The sequence below is a fragment of the Siphateles boraxobius genome, unplaced genomic scaffold (genome assembly GCF_051911475.1).
Source record: "Siphateles boraxobius isolate OS27281-9 unplaced genomic scaffold, OSU_SipBor_1 32, whole genome shotgun sequence".
NCBI classification, from domain to species: Eukaryota; Metazoa; Chordata; class Actinopteri; order Cypriniformes; family Leuciscidae; genus Siphateles; species Siphateles boraxobius.
In genome coordinates, this window is record NW_027508942.1 from 1,429,018 (window position 1) to 1,444,176 (window position 15,159).

At 38.0% G+C, this 15,159-nt stretch overlaps 1 protein-coding gene across 1 annotated transcript in view; it reads left to right on the forward strand.

Moving 5' to 3' along the window:
• The window catches only part of rasgrf1 (Ras protein specific guanine nucleotide releasing factor 1), a 43,330-nt gene that overhangs the window by 15,168 nt on the left and 13,003 nt on the right, over positions 1–15,159 (forward strand). Inside the window, exons 3-14 of the mRNA XM_077194438.1 lie at positions 384–531; positions 2,520–2,612; positions 3,291–3,544; positions 6,131–6,210; positions 6,353–6,546; positions 6,988–7,097; positions 8,311–8,429; positions 8,952–9,112; positions 10,225–10,288; positions 10,531–10,673; positions 10,811–10,893; positions 11,637–11,885. Coding sequence (XP_077050553.1) covers positions 384–531; positions 2,520–2,612; positions 3,291–3,544; positions 6,131–6,210; positions 6,353–6,546; positions 6,988–7,097; positions 8,311–8,429; positions 8,952–9,112; positions 10,225–10,288; positions 10,531–10,673; positions 10,811–10,893; positions 11,637–11,885 — 1,698 coding nt within the window. The remainder of the gene's footprint in view (positions 1–383; positions 532–2,519; positions 2,613–3,290; positions 3,545–6,130; positions 6,211–6,352; positions 6,547–6,987; positions 7,098–8,310; positions 8,430–8,951; positions 9,113–10,224; positions 10,289–10,530; positions 10,674–10,810; positions 10,894–11,636; positions 11,886–15,159) is intronic.

The following is a 15,159-nucleotide window of genomic DNA, read 5'->3' on the forward strand; positions in this document are numbered from 1 at the left end:
GCAGTGAGGGCGTTCTGGTCTCAGTCTGTACTGGAGGACTATTTTGGCTGTTTATCTCTGGATGCCCTGCAGCGGTTCTAAATCTGTGTGCATAAACATGAAGGCGTCTGGATTTGCTTGCTGTTTTGAGATAAGCGCTGCTCCAACAATTCTGTTTAATTGTTGAATTTGAGCATTCACAGTTTGCTCTGATAAAGTGTGTGCTTATGGGGTTACGTGTTAACACTGTGCCTCTGCTAATGAGCTTTATTTCTAGTATAACGTGATGTTCCTCATTGTGTGGAGTGTGTGCGCACTCATGTTTGTATTTGTGTCCTGAATGCCATTGTGGAAATTTGTGTATGTGTGCTTTTGTATTTATGTGTGTGTGTGTGTGTGTGCAGCTACAGAAACCTGGCCACCGAGCATGAAACGCTCATGCAGAAGTACCTCCATCTACTCCAAATCGTGGAGACCGAGAAAACAGTTGCTAAGCAACTTCGACAACAGATAGAAGATGGGGAGATTGAGATTGAACGTCTAAAATCAGAGGTAAAATTTGTAATTCAAAGTGCTCTAGGGATTGTTTATCTATAGTGAACATGCCAAAATCCAGTCGAATATATCAGCAATTTTATTGCATACTGTATCAAGATGATTCCGCCTCTCAGAACTGAAAAAGTTGTGGGAAAAGTGTAAAATATGTGCAAAACTACATATTTTCTAAATCAGCTAGTCGTTTGCCTAAGGAAGCCCTGTACCTGTATAAATAGTCTGGTTTCATTTTCACTGACTCTGAACACGTTTCAAAGGGGACGTTTACATAAGATGTTTGCACAACAGAATGCATGGGTTATTGCCAGTGTTATCATCATTACTAAAAATTTAAATGAAAAAAATAAATGAAATATTTTCTTTAAGTAAAAAAAATGTATAACTGAAAAAAACCCCTGAAATTAAAATATTTTTTTTATCACTAAATCAAAGCAAACTAAAATAATAATAAAAAATAGCCAATAGTTTTTTTTATAGAGAATATATTGTAATATGCATTGTTACAAATATCCTGCAAAAACTAGCTGTGGTTGCCAGAAATTCACTATAAAAAATACAGTAACGGTGTTTCGGGTATTACAGGATGGCATATTGCTACCTGTATATTTTACAACTTATAACGGTAGATTTCATCAAGTGATTTAAAATTCAATATAACAGTCTTGAGCTAACAAAAGCTGCCTTTTACCACCATAATAATACAGGTGGCACAATACAAATCACATGATGAATCAGAGTTCATTGTTAATGGGCTGTACATAAGACACAAACATACATATACAGACAAAATACCATCAGGGTAACACACATGAGACTACAATAATATTATACGAAACAACAACACTATACTAATGTACACTAATGATAATAAGGGGGGGGGGGGCTATTTAAAAATATAACCTGTTATGTCATGTCAGAGTTCTGGAAATTGTACTTCCAAAACCCATACATTTTTACATAATATTCCAGTAAAATTACATATAATGCAGTGTTAACCCATTTCAATTTTCAGTTTGTATGATAAAGTAACATACGATTAATGTTAACAGGTTTTTTTCTGTAGCATTTCTTTTCTATAAAAATTACAAAAAAAATGTAAGGTTGCCGTTTGTAATGCCTGATCAAACAGAAACATACAGGTATAATGCATATAAAAATGTACGATAGAAGATTATAAGCTTAGCTAACAGGTTAATTGGCTAACAGTGTGCAAAGTTCAGACATCGATCAGTTAGTATGCAGAACTAGAATTTACTGTAACAAATATTGAAATGAAAAAATATATAAATAATATAATATATGAAAAAACTAGTCTGTCACACTAATCAACTAGTAGTCAGTTGTCACATGACTAGTCTGTCCCCGTGACCTATATTACATGCTCATTGCTTTTCTGAAAAGGAAAATGGTAGAGAGAATGAAAAGTGGTGTGAGAAGCATTTGGTTTTCAAGAGCTTCTCTTCTCCAGACTACTTTGCACTTCACTTTGCATCTCAGCTCATAAAAAACGGCTCTCCACAAGAACTATGATCCCTGCTGTATTCTTCATCAGCCAGATCAAATAGTCATTTTACTTTAAAGTGCAAATGGAGCTGGGTGTATGAAATGGTGTGCTGAATATGCATGACCCCAGATGTGTTGTGTGCGTCGCATCCTTGGTCCGCCGCATAATAAACTCTTTCAGCCCGCGTCCAGTAAATGGAGCACTCCCCTTCAGACTGTGCTGGCCAGCTCCCACCTCTTTTGTGTCCACAACGTATCCCTATTAAATTGCAGTGCCATGTAATAATTTGAAAGTTTGTGCACCCTAATCATCGGAAATCCCCCGAGTGGCACGCGAGAGCTTTGATAGGGTGAGCATTTGTGCCACACTGTGCTGGCACTGATTTGGCCTGAATCACTTTGTCAGCATGCTGGGAAACAGTGAGGGAAGGAACTTTTTTGCAATGGAAGAGTTGACTGCCATTTTTATTGTTTTGTTACAGATTGCAGGAATGCTCAAAGACAATGAGAAGATTCAGTCGAATCCCACCACTGCACCTAGTGACGATGATTCTGAGATCAAGAAAATCAAGAAAGTAAGACTGGTTTTCAAAACACACAATAATTCTGTTCCCAAATCTTGTGAGCTGCCTATATAGGTGGCATCCTAACCATCATAGGACCCCAAAAGTGACTGATTTAAAACTGAGTTTGTTAAAATGCATTAATTCAAGGATTTATTCAATGGCAGCTCTTAAGTTGCTTACATTTTAAAACAAGCTTCACATTAAAAACATAAAGTTTGTGGAGCAATTGTCTTATGTTTCAAGGATGATTAGGTAACACTTTACAATAAGGTTACACTAATACACTTATGTATTAACTAACAATTAGCAAAACATTTGTTACTGTATTCGTTCATCTTTGTTAATGTTAGTTAATAAATATACACCTGTTCATTGTTTGTTCATGTTAGTTCACAGTGCATTAACTAATGTCAACAAATACTTTGCAACCTTTGATTTTAATAATGTATTAGTAAATGTTGGAATTAATATTAACTAAGATAAATAGATGCTGTAGAAGTTTTGTTCATTCTTAGTTCATGTTAATTAAGGTAGTTAACTAATGAACCTAATTGTAAAGTGTTACCGATGATTACTGGTGAATGATTTGCCAAGATATTTTTGATGTGTTGTCCATGAATACACAGTTCAGATCTATTAATTCTATTGTCTGATTCTTATGTTATATCTTCCTTGCTGCTGTTCCAGGTGCAGAGCTTCCTGAGGGGCTGGATGTGTCGGCGGAAGTGGAAGACCATCATTCAGGACTACATCCGTTCTCCACATGCGGAGAGCATGAGGAAGAGGAACCAGGTTGTCTTTAGCATGCTGGAGGCAGAAGCCGAGTACGTCCAGCAGCTTCACATCCTTGTCAACAACTTCTTGAGACCGCTTCGCATGGCTGCCAGTTCCAAGAAACCACCCATAACCCATGATGATGTCAGCAGCATATTCCTAAACAGGTAAACACCAGTTTCAGCTAAAACATAATCCTCATGCTTAGCATGATTTGCATGCCCAGAGGACAGAAAATCAGATCTCTTTAATATCTGAACTGTTTCTCCTCAACAGAAATGAGATTAGCAAATTTGGATGTTTTCTTAAGTCTCCTACTTTTCAGATGTTTTTCCTGTAAAAAAAAGCCACCAGTAATCTTATCTGTATATCCTGTAGCGTTTTAGAAGAGATCTCAGCAATGTCTCACAGTGAGCTCATATTTACTAAATACAGATTTACTAAAGTTTGAAATGAAATTATTCTTAGATCAAATTATCTGAGCAATGGAATCCACATCGATTTTTATAGATTTCTATTGATTTTATAGACATCAGATTAAACTACTAATCAAAAGTTTGGGGCCATTAAAATTTTTTTCTTTTTTTTAGGGATGCACCGATACCACTTTTTAAGGGTCGAGTACGAGTACCGATATTTTTTTTCCTGGTACTCGCCGATACCGATGCCTGTTGTACTGGGGGGTTCTCGTTTTATGTGGCAATTTTCTAAGAACAACACAATGAGACTAATGAACAAATCAGCATCTTTATTTTCAACAACTTAAATAAACCTAAAAAAATAAATAATTCTTATTGTGCTTATCACAAATTTTCAAAGCCCAAATTTCACAGTGTCCAATAACCTCCAAAGGGCAAAACCAAGGACATAATGAATGTAATTTTTACCTGCCTGTCACAAAGTTGTCAAAGTGCTAAAGAAATCACAGACAACAAGACAATCAAATTTGTCATAAGGTGCCAAAGAAATCACAGAACAAATGTTTAACATAACACTGAGTAACAATGTAATCACAGCCGAAAGTGTAAAGTTAAATATTAGAGTGTACTATTAAATCTAGCAACACTATAACTGCAGGAAGAGTGTTCATAAGAAATATAAGCTAAGGATATACGTGAGGTATCGGTCTTTGGTATCGGGGTATTTTTACGAGTACGAGTACAAGTACATGAGCTTGGTATCGGGCCCGATACCGATACTGGTATCGGTATCGGTGCATCCCTGTTTTTTTTAAAAGAAATTAATAGTTTTATTCAGCAAGGATGCATTAAATTGATCACAAGCAAGTGACAGTTAAGACATTTATGATGTTACAAAATATTTCTTTTGAACTTTATATTCTTTAAAGAATCCTGTAAAAATACGTATCACATTTTTTACAAAGATATTTAGCGGCTCAACTGTTTTTAACACTGATATTAATAAGAAATGTTTCTTAAGACCCAATTAGCATATTAGAATGATTTCTGAAGGACCATGTGACACTGAAGATGGAGTAATGATGCTGAAAATTCAGCTTTGATCACAGGAATAAATTAACCTGCTAAAAAATCCAGCTTAAACCAGCTTGAAATCCATGTTGGTCAGGCTGGTTTATGCTGGTTAGAGCTGGTATAGTGCTGGTCTAGCTCGCTGTAGCTGGTCCCGCAGCAACGCTGGATTTTCAGCAGGGCACATTTTAAAATGTATTCATTGTTACTGTGATTTGATCAAATAAATGCAGTCTTGGTGGGCATAATAGGTTTCTTTCAAAAACATTAAAAATCATACCAACCCCCAATTGTTTAATGGTAGTGTACAGCTGTTGCCAAAACATTGGCAGGGACATAAATTTGGTGTTTCACAAAGTTTACTGCTTCTGTTGTTGTGGTGTTGATTCACACTGATTCTAGATTATTGTGCAGAGTGATCAGATGCATTTAAAATATTTGCAAAAAGCTTTATTGGCCAAAACTTGATTACAAAGTGACTTCCAATCAATTTGTTCGTGTTAGCAATGGTTACCTCCAGAGAAAGACTTGCAGCCATCGTCGCTTTGCATGAAAATGGCCTCACATGCAAGGGAATTGCTGCAAAGAATATTGCACCTGAAAGAACCATTTACGGGATCATCAAGAACTTCAACTGCAGTGAGGAAGGCTTCAGGACATCCCAGAGCGCAAAAGCAACTTCTCCCAAATGATACAGGAGCAATTTGGTGATGATCCCTGCATTTTCCAGCATGATAGAGCACCATGCCACAAGACAAGAGTAATAATAAAGTGTCTCTGAGATATTTACATTTAAATGTTGTATCCGTGGCCAGACAACTTCGCAGATCTTAATCCCATAGAGAACCTGTGTCAGTCCTCATAAGTCAAGTGGACAAGCAGAAGCCCTCAAATTGTGATCAACTCTGAGCACTAATAAGAAAAGAATGGATTGCCATCAGTCAGGTTATGAAGAAGAAGGGTCAACACTGTAGAGTCACAATAATGACTCTTTGCATATATTGATTGTTTTGGCATTAAAAGCCTTTAAAACTTATACAAATTCTTATCGTTTTTTTCAGTTTACCATAGAAAAGTGAAAAAAAATCTGAATAAAACTTTGTGAAACAAAAGTTATGTCACTACTCACTAACAATTATTTTGGCCACGACTGTATACTGTATGTCTGAAGTTGATATTTGAACCAAACATAAACAAAAAGTCTTGTCTAGATTGAACAATGAAATGCTTACATGTCCTGTTTTTTTTCCTGTATTTTTGCAGTGAAACCATAATGTTTCTGCATCAGATATTCTACCAAGGGTTGAAAGCTCGAATAGCAAGCTGGCCAACATTAGTCTTGGGTGAGTGCACTGCCAGAGCGGTTGGCAACCAACAGCAAAGAACATTTTGTAGACTGCACAAATTGCAAGCTAGCTTTTGTAAAAGGTTCTGCTGACCTGAGGCCCAGTCACACTGATTTTGATCTTCCTCCCTGTCCTTCAGCCGACCTATTTGACATCCTGTTGCCCATGCTCAACATCTACCAGGAGTTTGTGCGTAATCACCAGTACAGTTTGCAGATCTTGGCCCACTGTAAGCAGAACCGAGACTTCGACAAGCTGCTTAAACAGTATGAAGCCAAGCCTGACTGTGAAGAACGCACGCTAGAGACGTTCCTCACCTACCCAATGTTCCAGGTGACCATAATCTTCTATTCACGCTCTTATTTGTTCTAGTTATCATGCAATAAATCACAAGCTCTAGTAGAGTCCTGCGTAGAAGCACATGGCAGGTCCTCATGTGCTTTTTTTATTCCCTCAAAGTAGAGTTCTGTAGTGTATTTTGGTCCATAATGACTTTTTTCTTGTACTGTAAGCAGTTTTCATTTGGTCTAGTCTAGCAAGGTCAACTTTGGGCTTTGCAGCGTTGGTAATAAATGTGCTGATGAGTGATAGCGGTCCCCTCTAAGCCTTCTCTGCAAGAATACAGTGCACACAGTTATTAAAGTTTTGTTCGGATTTCCATGCTTGCACATGACTAAGTGTGGATATGAGTGTGTTTGCAGCAGAAGGCAGCAAAAAAAAAAAGGAAAACAAACCTCCTGTCTGACATTATGACTTGTGCTTTTTGTCTGGCAGATTCCTCGTTACATACTGACCCTCCACGAGCTGTTAGCGCATACACCGCATGAGCATGTGGAGAGAAACAGCTTGGATTACGCCAAGTCAAAACTGGAGGAGCTTTCCAGGTACAGCACATCAAATTGTGCCTCCAGCTCACCCATGCATGACCATGTGTCAACATCTCTACATGATTCCTCACTACTCGCAGGTCGTAAAAATCAACTGCTATATCTTAAGGTGAAGAGTGTAATATCTGCGGCACCATTTGCACCGACTGGCACTACAGTCAGATTGTTTGCGTGGCCCGGTTGGGCTGAACATAATACAAAGGCGCCAGTTTGAAACAGGACTACAGTATTTGTCTGTCGGAAAAGGTTTTCGCAATTATATTTGGTGCTGCAGAAATTGCATACTTCCCTTTTAAGTACCACACACTTTTAAGTATCAAGTAAACTATTGGCGACATGCAAATTAAAGAACTGGTTTAAGACATGCTTTTTTTGGCCGGTAAATAATGGCGCAACCAGTAGATTTACAAGTGCAAACCTTAGTAAATCACCTTGCATGATTCATATAAATACTCTACTTGCAAAATATAACCATCCACGCCTTTTCAACACTAGTTTTTCTCTGTGTGTCTTTAGTAAATCCTGACAGTAGTTTTTAACACCAAAAGAGGGTTTGCACTGGTGCAAGCTGTTAGTAAATCTGGCCCTTTGTGCCTTAAATGGAAATAAATAAATGGAAATAGCAGCGTTTAATTAAATTTACCATCTAGTGTTTTTGCTAGTATTATCTAAAAATAGAATAATAATTCATTACATTTATATAGCGCTTTTCTCAGCGATCAAAGCCCTTTACATAGAAGGAGGGAATCACCTCAGCCTAAAATTTTAACTGAAGTCTAAAATTAATTTGTGGCCATTTTTATTTGATCTAGTCATAAAGTGTAAAATATATTAATATAATAAGTTCTAAAATATGTAATATTCAAATTAATAAAATGTTATGAAAATAGTGAAAATGTATTAGTATAATATATGTATATGTATTATTTTGGTGTGAATTACACTATTTTAATGCACAACGTGGAGGCAAAGATCACGTCACAAAACTGTTCTTTGCCTCCTCATAACTCCAAAACTATCAAAAATTCCCACAAATTAACTCTAGTTTCAGTTAAACTGAAATAAGTTACTTTATTTTCGTTCATTATAACACTTACTTTTTATTTACATGTTGTTATTTTGTTTTCGGTTAAAAGTAAAGATCTGCATGTGACAAAGATAAGTGGTCAAGTTTTATAGCTGTGACTGATAAAACGATGTACCTCCACAGAATCATGCACGATGAGGTGAGCGAGACGGAGAACATTAGGAAGAACCTTGCTATCGAGCGCATGATCGTGGAGGGCTGTGAGATTCTCTTAGACACCAGCCAGACCTTTGTCAGACAAGGTGAACTCCCAACACACACACACACACATAAATCGTGCTCTGCAGAAAGGGGCCACTGATCCCTGATAAGAAGACGGTTGGATTCTCCTTTCCTTCTGTTCTTTTCTGCAAACTGTCACTCTTGTCACCTCTTATTGTCAAGCCCCCCACCTCCCTCTTCTCCCCTTCCCACTCCAAGGCTTTTCTAGGCTGCCCTCTTTTCCCTGCCAGCACAAAGCGAAGCGTTAACTCAAAGGAATGGGTGCCCTAAACCTGCTAGTCTGCGTAGAGCACAGTGTGTTCAAAGCCCAGACCAACTCTTTCATTTCCAAGTGTAATCACTCTTTTACCAGTGAAACCTGGCGTTGAGCCCAGGATCGGAAATGTCACTGATACGCTGCAGGATACGAAGACACGAGGAAACTGAGAAGAATCTGAGAAGAACATATGTCAATCCAGTCTTTCCCCTTGTGCTGGCAAACTATTTGTCTGCTCTTCGTTTCCTTGCTTTACCTGCAGCGCTAATGCATGCATGTTTTTCAGGATCTCTGATACAAGTGCCCATGAGTGAGAAGGGCAAGATCACCCGTGGCCGACTGGGCTCTCTGTCTCTAAAGAAGGAGGGAGAGAGGCAGTGTTTCCTCTTCTCCAAACATCTGATCATCTGCACTAGAGGCTCTGGAGGAAAACTACACCTCACCAAGGTGAAGCCTCATGCACTATGTACACATTCTCAAAAGAGCTTTTCCCATTTGAAATAGTAAACACAAGGTCATGGAATCCTGGGTTATCTTTCCTCACTTCACACCGTACATTCCTAAACCCTGTGTTAATGTTCTCTGCGGTGTCAGTGTCATTGATTGGACGAAAGCAGCACACAACCTGTTTACATAAAGGCTCTGGCATTGCGCATACTGCGCATACTTGTTATATTTTCAGTTCACTTGATTATGCAAAATATAATATAATAATAAAAAATTATTATTTTTATTATTATTAAAATAATGTTGTTGTTTTTTTACTGGTATTAATAACTGTCACAATCTTTAGTCACCAGACCAGTCACCTCACACCACATTTCCCATAATCCTTCCTGGCTCACACCTGAACACACTCATCTAATCATCACACCTGTTCGCATTCATTTCATCAACTCTGTGTATTTAGTTCCTCTGTTTTCAGTCTTTGGTTGTCAGTTGTTGTTATGTTATGCACACTGTTATGCCTGTCTGCCTTTTTGTTTTATTAAATCATCTTTATATTTGTATCGAGTCTTCATCCATGTTCTTCATCCTCATACTGTGACATTTACCAGGAAATTATCAACTTTTAAAATGTAACCTTTTTTTTATATTTTCCTTCATTTGATTCATATACCATGTACTTCAGTACTTTATGGTATGACATTAAAACTGCTGTCACAACCTAGCAGATTTACCCAGTGTAATATAAAACGTGAAATCTATTTATAGTGACAATTTATGCAGATAACGTTGTTTTTCAAAACAAAACAAAAAAACTGAACAAATATAGAAATATTATTTACATAATTCCTTAATTTCCTAGAGGTTGATTTTTGAATGTATCGAGCCACTTGTAAAATGTTATGTTGTTCCCGGAAAATGGTGATTACCACCTTCAGTTGACTGTAATTTTACCACATTCAATAATGCAGTATTGTTCCTGGTCTTTGGGGAAATTCAAGAAGATCACTCACAGTAGATTTTTACAGTAATCACTGTTTTAGTACAGCTGCTATTGATTATTGGATAGATTCTAAGAGCATGTCTGACTGTTGCTTGTCTCTGGATGGCAGAACGGAGTGATTTCGCTCATCGACTGCACACTGATAGAGGAACCAGAGGGCACCGATGAGGAGTGTACGTATCAAAACTCTTGATTTAATCATAACATCCCTTAAATATCTGCAATAATAAAGTCAAATAAAACAATAGATCTGTGTGTTTGCCACAGGTAATATAGACATCTCTATTACCCACTTTTGAGAAGCATCAGTCGCCACTGATACTGGCATGTTATTGAAGTAGATCCGACCGCAAATCTAATCACAACAGACCTCCACTAGATTTATTTCATCGCTATGTTTTCTCTTTCTCTTCAGCCAAGTCAGACAAGGGCGGTCAGGACATGGAGCACCTGGATTTTAAGATTGTGGTGGAGCCCAAAGACAGCCAGTCCTTCACCATCATCCTGGTGGCCTCCTCGCGGCAAGAGAAGTCAGCCTGGACCAGTGACATCAGCCAGGCATGTCTGCTCACATCAGATAGCACTGAGTGATCCACACAGCCCTGGGCAAGACCTTCGCCTCTTACTCACCTCCTGTGCTTCAAATACTGTCCTTATGCTCTTTTTCTCTCTCTCTTTCTCACTCTGTACTACAGTGCATAGATAATATTCGTTGTAATGGGCTGATGATGAACGCCTTTGAGGAGAACTCTAAAGTCACTGTGCCACAGATGATCAAGTAAGCACTTACACGGGAAGTTACTACGCTATTCCAATTCAGAAATGTTTCTGCATAAAGTATATGGGCCTGGTTTTTATTCACAGTCATCAATCAACTTGTTATTTTATTTGCACTTGACACATTTTGTGAGGCTTAATATATGAGCATGTTCCACCTTTACCAGGCTGCATACAACATTACAAAATTACAAAAGATTTTGCTAGTGGTTTGTGTGTATATACATACATACATACATATATATATATATATATATATATATATATATATATATATATATATATACTTTTTAATTGCATTTTAAAAATCAGCATTATATCTGCCTTAGGCCAACCCTGCTCTGTACATATTTGTATGTGTATATATAGTTTATATAGCAAATATTACAATAAGGCATTTGTTTATTTTCTTTAGATTGTACTTGCATTTATGTTTTTGCATTACATTCAAATATATATTTAATTGTTTAACTTATTTCATTCTACTTGCTCAGTAAAAAAAACTAAAAAAAAACAAAAAAAAAAATATATAATATATATATATATATATATATATATATATATATATATATATATATATATATATATATATATATATATCAGTATATCACTAAAGACCTGTCTTTTTAAGCAATATATATATATATTTGATGAGTTTGCTGGGGTTTCAATAATTATAAAAATCATAAAGTTATTATTTGTAAATGTGTAAATCACATCTGATTTTCTGTGTCACATGTTTAGGTCTGATGCCAGTCTGTACTGTGATGATGTGGACATCCGCTTCAGTAAGATGATGAACTCGTGCAAAGTGTTGCAGATCCGCTACGCTAGTGTGGAACGCCTGCTGGAGAGGCTGACCGACCTGCGCTTCCTCTCCATCGACTTCCTCAACACCTTCCTGCACTCCTACCGCGTGTTCACCAGCGCAGAAGTAGTCCTTGACAAACTCATCACCATATACAAGAGGCCCATCAGCGCCATACCAGCCCGGTGAGCCACAGAACTTGTTTTTTTCGAATACAGAAGAGATCACGGAGGTTATTGTGGTAAATGGGGAGTGTGATTATCTTAGCCCACACAGAGATGTCAACTGAAAACCGCTCACATGCACATAGCAGGGCATGGCAATAGTGTTGTTATCACCACAGAATACTAATTAAGTTGAGCTTAAAAAGCAAATATTTATATGGCCGGTTTCATAGACAAGGCTTAAGCCTAGTCCCAGATTAAAATTCATGTTTGAGCTGTTTTAACTGAAAGCAACTTGCACTGACATATCTTAAAATATGTCAGTGCCGTTGTTTTGTCTCAAGATGCACCAGTTTGTTTGTTTGTTTAGAAAAATTAGAATATTTTGCAAAAGTTTGTGTATTTCAGTAATTCAAATTAAAAGATGAAACTAATATATTTAGTATATATAACAATATACATATGTAAGACATTGCTGTATTTAAAATCCTTTTATTTTTGATTTCATGTTATATTCAAATTTTCTGAGATTTTCATAAGCTGTAAGCCATAATCATTGAAATTATAACTTTTGCACTATATTCAAATTTTTCGAGTTTCACCTGTACATCATCATTACATTATAAGTCTTCAGTGTCACATGATCCTTCAGAAATCATTCTAATATGCTGATTTCATGCTCAAGAAACATTGCTTATTATCATCAATGCTGGAAACAGTAGTGCTACTTATTATTTTTGTGGAAGACAATAGACAGCAGGGCACATGGCACATAGAAGCAAATAAAATGAAGCCATGTGCTCACAGAAAACATGACTCAAACACAAGAGCTGTCACCGACTGCGTGTCCACACAAAACATGATAGCATGCGGCTTATGGAAAACACGAGCCGCGCGCTACACCGAACAAAACAACACGAAAGCAGACGGTGATAAACATGAGCCGTGGCCCATGTGCTACACAAAACATGGAGCATGAATGTCCGAACCCCGGCACTGAACTGCAACAAAACTAGACAGTGTCAGGATCCGTACACCACGATCCGCACATACAACAAAAGCATGCGGACGAGAGAGAACACGGCCCGAGCGAACTTGAAGCCGCACGCTCACTCAAATATACATTAGTGAGGGAAAACATGATGCTTTTTTCAAGATTATTTGATTAATAAAAATGTCTGCATTTATTTGAAATAGAAATCTGTTGTAACATTACAAATTGTGTTTACTGTCACTGATCAATTTAATGCGTCCTTGCTGAATAAGTTCTGTTAAAAAAATGAGAATAATTACTGACCCCAAACTTTTCAACAGTAATGTATATAATTCATTACATTTATATAGCGCTTTTCTCTGCACTCGAAGCGCTTTTATTGGAGGATTCATCATGATCCATCTATAATTCTCAGCTTCCTTTGTTTTCTAGATGCCTTTTGTTTTGACTTGAATCTTGGCACACACATATGTGTGCAACTCCGAGCGGGATTTGAACCGGCGTTTCCAGCATGGAAGGCTAGCACGCTAAAGATCGCAGCCTCTAGCTTCAGCCGCTAGCGTGCCTCTTGAGGCCAGGGGAGTTACAAGTATACAGTAAAAGAACATGCAGGAAGCCATTAGTTCAGCAGTGGGCCTTTACTTTGCTGGGTGTGTGTTCTCGTGTGAGAGAATTTTTTTTCCCGAAGAGACCGGAGAGAGGTCACACCAGTGTTTGTCACCCTATAGTGAGAGTGAGCAAGCGTCTGCGTGCGTATGGGATAAAACGAGATAAAAGAGACCGAGATGGAGAGAAAGCCAAAGGGGAAGGGAGTGAGATGTGCCGGAGTTGCTAAAGGCTTGCGAGAGGTCACACTAATGTGTGTCGCCCTGCTCAATGTATGTGTGTGATCTGCTGGAAACGGCAGTAATTGGGCCCTGCTTCATCGCCCCGCAAGCCTGCCTGACTGAAGCGTCTCAGCGGGACTCTTGTCGCGATCACCTTAGCAACCGGCCACTCTGCTGCAGGACCCCACCCTCCACCCGTGCCGCATCTGCGAGATCAAATATTTAGTGTGCACGTTTTTTCAGCCTCTCTCTCTCTCTCTTGCGCGCATGCTTTATTTTGGTCTCTCTGTCTTGCTTTCTGCGTCTCCTCCTCCTGTTGGCTCCGGAGACGGAGATCCAGGCAAATGGGTACGAGCCGGGGACCTCCCACACACCCACTCTCCCCTGGGCAGACTGCATGGCCTCCCCCGCTCAGCTGCCCTGCCTCAGCTTCAGCGCTCACCCAGACTGTCATAAGAGGGGCTATTTCTGTGCAGGCATGACGTGTAGGGGTGGCTCGATGTGTGGGAAAGCTTCTCTGCAACGCTCTCCATCCTTATAGAGAGATGTGAAGAGTAGGCTGTTTATGCTCCGCAGAGACGCTTTTCTCTTTCTCGCATACACTCTGAGCACACCACGCGGCATTGGGAAGCCATTATCCGCTAAATCATGAGCTGCAATGAGAGGCTAATACGTAACTGTTGTTTTTTTTGAAGGCTTGTGATGTGCCGATGGTGGTTTTCTGAATCTGTGCTTATTTAAAAGTGAAACGTGTAATTTCTTAGACTGTAGTGACATTAAACTGAAAATAACAAATGTCTTCGTACAGGTTCTCATTGGACAGTTAGACAGTTATCCTAGCCCCCAAACAAAAAAAAACATTGAATGAGCCTCAAACAAACAGCTCTGCGAGGTTCATTTATAATGAATAATAATTCGATCAACCAATCATTTGAGCAAATAATTTGGTCACATGACCTAAGACAGTAATTTTATCATTTGCATTTAATGAGCATGTCTTGCTGCATAAAAAAAAAATCTTTTAGTTTTATATTTATTTATTATTTTATTTTAGGGAATTCCTTATAGTTGTCTCTGCATCTGCACATTATGCTGGGAAATGAGAAAGTATTTTAACATTGAAAAAATTATTTGCGCTACTGTTCAAAAGTTAGGGGTCGGTAAGATCTCTTATGCTCGCCAAGAGTGAATTTATTTGGCCAGAAAATGCAGTAAAAACATTAATATTGTGAAATTTTATTCAAATTTAAAATAACTGTTTTCTATTTTAATATATTTTAATTGGCTGTGATGGCAAAGATGAATTTTCAGCATCATTACTTTAGTCTTCGGGTGTCACATGATCATTTAGAAATCATTCTAACATGCTGATTTGCTGCTCAAGAAACATTTCCTATTATTATTAAAGTGTAACTTCGCTGATTTTCAAACTGCTTTACATTGTTACAATGCCGGTAGTATATGTAAATGAACA